The sequence below is a fragment of the Limulus polyphemus genome, unplaced genomic scaffold (genome assembly GCF_000517525.1).
Source record: "Limulus polyphemus unplaced genomic scaffold, Limulus_polyphemus-2.1.2 Scaffold4024, whole genome shotgun sequence".
Classification (NCBI taxonomy): Eukaryota; Metazoa; Arthropoda; class Merostomata; order Xiphosura; family Limulidae; genus Limulus; species Limulus polyphemus.
In genome coordinates this window covers 16,147-18,326 of record NW_013669634.1, presented here as the reverse complement: position 1 = coordinate 18,326, position 2,180 = coordinate 16,147, and the positions used below count along the sequence as shown (strand labels likewise).

General features: G+C 30.8%; 1 protein-coding gene across 1 annotated transcript in view; it reads right to left on the bottom strand.

Moving 5' to 3' along the window:
* LOC106470468 (zinc finger CW-type PWWP domain protein 1-like) overlaps positions 1-2,180 on the bottom strand; it is a 26,869-nt gene that overhangs the window by 18,980 nt on the left and 5,709 nt on the right. Inside the window, exon 3 of the mRNA XM_022399079.1 lies at positions 640-707. Coding sequence (XP_022254787.1) covers positions 640-707 — 68 coding nt within the window. The remainder of the gene's footprint in view (positions 1-639; positions 708-2,180) is intronic.

The following is a 2,180-nucleotide window of genomic DNA, read 5'->3' as shown; positions in this document are numbered from 1 at the left end:
GGGTTCAGAATACACACACTATCAACCTAATAACCGGCAATCTGCGGGATCGAATCCCCGTTTCACCAAACATGCTCGTCCTTTCATTCGTGTGTTCGTTATAATGTGACGGGGTATCCCACAATTCGTTGGTAAAAGAGAAGCCCAAGAGTTGGCAATGGGTGGTGATGACTAACTGCCTTCCCTCTAGTCTTACACTGCTAAATTAGGGATGACTAGCGCAGATAGCCCTCGTGTAGCTTTGCGCGAGATTCAAAACAAACAAACTTATAATTGAATAAATCATTAAAAACACTAACAACAATATAAATAAATGAATCAATGTTTCAAAACTAATTCACAATTTCTTGATGTTGCAAATGTTATACTTGAATTAATAATACTAATCTGATAGAGTAAAAATATTTGTAATGACTATATTTTAAAAATAGGTGTACTAGCAATAAAACTATCTGCACCTCTCATGATGTTTATAACATTTTGAGCAAAAAAATATTTTGCATATGATTATAATTCATGTTACTGATTTTTTTACACAATAACCTAACTGAAAGTGGCTGACTCATTGTCACTTCATTGAAATGCATAGAATTTCACATACAGAGGAATGTGTGAGTCTAATATTTCTTTTATACGTACCTTTGGATCATGAGGTCCTTGTTTGTAATGTGATGCGACTTCTAACTGTTCATTGTCAGAGTTGCTCCCTATTTAAATCATAGAAGATTTTTCACTCAAGTGTATCCAAAGTAACAATTGCCATCACTGAAAGTGTTACATCTTCAACTATTATACATTATTTTGTTGTTACAAATATTATCTCAAAAAAACATTAAGCCATAAGCTTTCTTAAAACATTATTTTAAATAACACATTACATTTTGATATCTGATTTGTCATAAAATATTCGAAGACTGACTGCATAATAGAAAATAAAAATATATAATTCTTTAACATGTGAACACTATAATCTTTCAAATCACGAATCTCAATCATTCTAATTTGTGATAACTTGAATTTTATGACAAATATATAGAGTAGATAAACAAATAAATATTAAAATCAAAATCTCATAAAATATCTTACTGACTAATAGCCTAATAATAAAATAACTAAAGTTTTTAAGTCAACTAAGTTACCCCAGTTGTTTTAAAGAGAAAAATATACTAAGTTCTACAACCTTTGACCAAAACATAAAAACAAGATTCCACTTATTCTGTACCACTGTGATATGTGGTCATACCATATGTTTTCTACCATCTTTAATAAATTTGAAATTTTAAACATTTTTCATTTAGCCTGCTTATATGCAGTTTTAACATGAACAGGTGGTCCAAAAAAACATTGAAATGGTTTTGTTCTAACTGCCTTCGTTCTCCATGACAGATAATATCTACTCTAACTGAGAAGATGTTGTGGTAATATCATGCATCTGTTAAAGGGTCAACAGCTACAACATCCTTCTCTGGTCGAGTGGATAACATCTGTATATTAAAGCCAGTGAATTCTATGAGAGAAGGACCAATCACGTGGTTAAACTATCACAAAAACATACGTATGAGGTTTCTTGAAATAGTTATAGTATAGTTTCTCTATACTTTCAGTTTTACCTGGTTACTTAAGTGTTTAGCTCAACAGATGTCTTGACAGAAAGAAAGTTGCCTACTGATGAGTAAAAGGGATGGTCCACTTGTCTGCACAAGTATGCACATTGTTTTCTTTTTTTGTTTTGTGTTACAATAAATATTACTTAACATCATATGTGTCCAGTCTAGTTATTTCTCACTGCTTAAGATTCAGTCAGATTGTCTGTAACTGGATTTATTATTATTATATATTTACTTTAATATCAACGTTTGTTTAGATTAAGTTTATATTTAGAAACATACATAGCTTATAGTGTTAAATATGTATTACGAAACTCCTGCCTATTCTTCAAAGTTGTAGAAGATTCTCGAGAGTAAGAACCGACAATATGTGTATATAAGTAAACGCTTGTATTAACATCAGTACTGTCATGTAAAAGTGAAATTTCTAGAATGCCTCCACACACCTATAAATATAACCAATATTGTAGTATATACCAAAAAAGTAGTATATATTATTAGTTTGCTATAGTCAGTGTGCTATAAACTTCGGAAGCTATAACTGTGATTGTTATAGTGCTTATCAATCGGAAA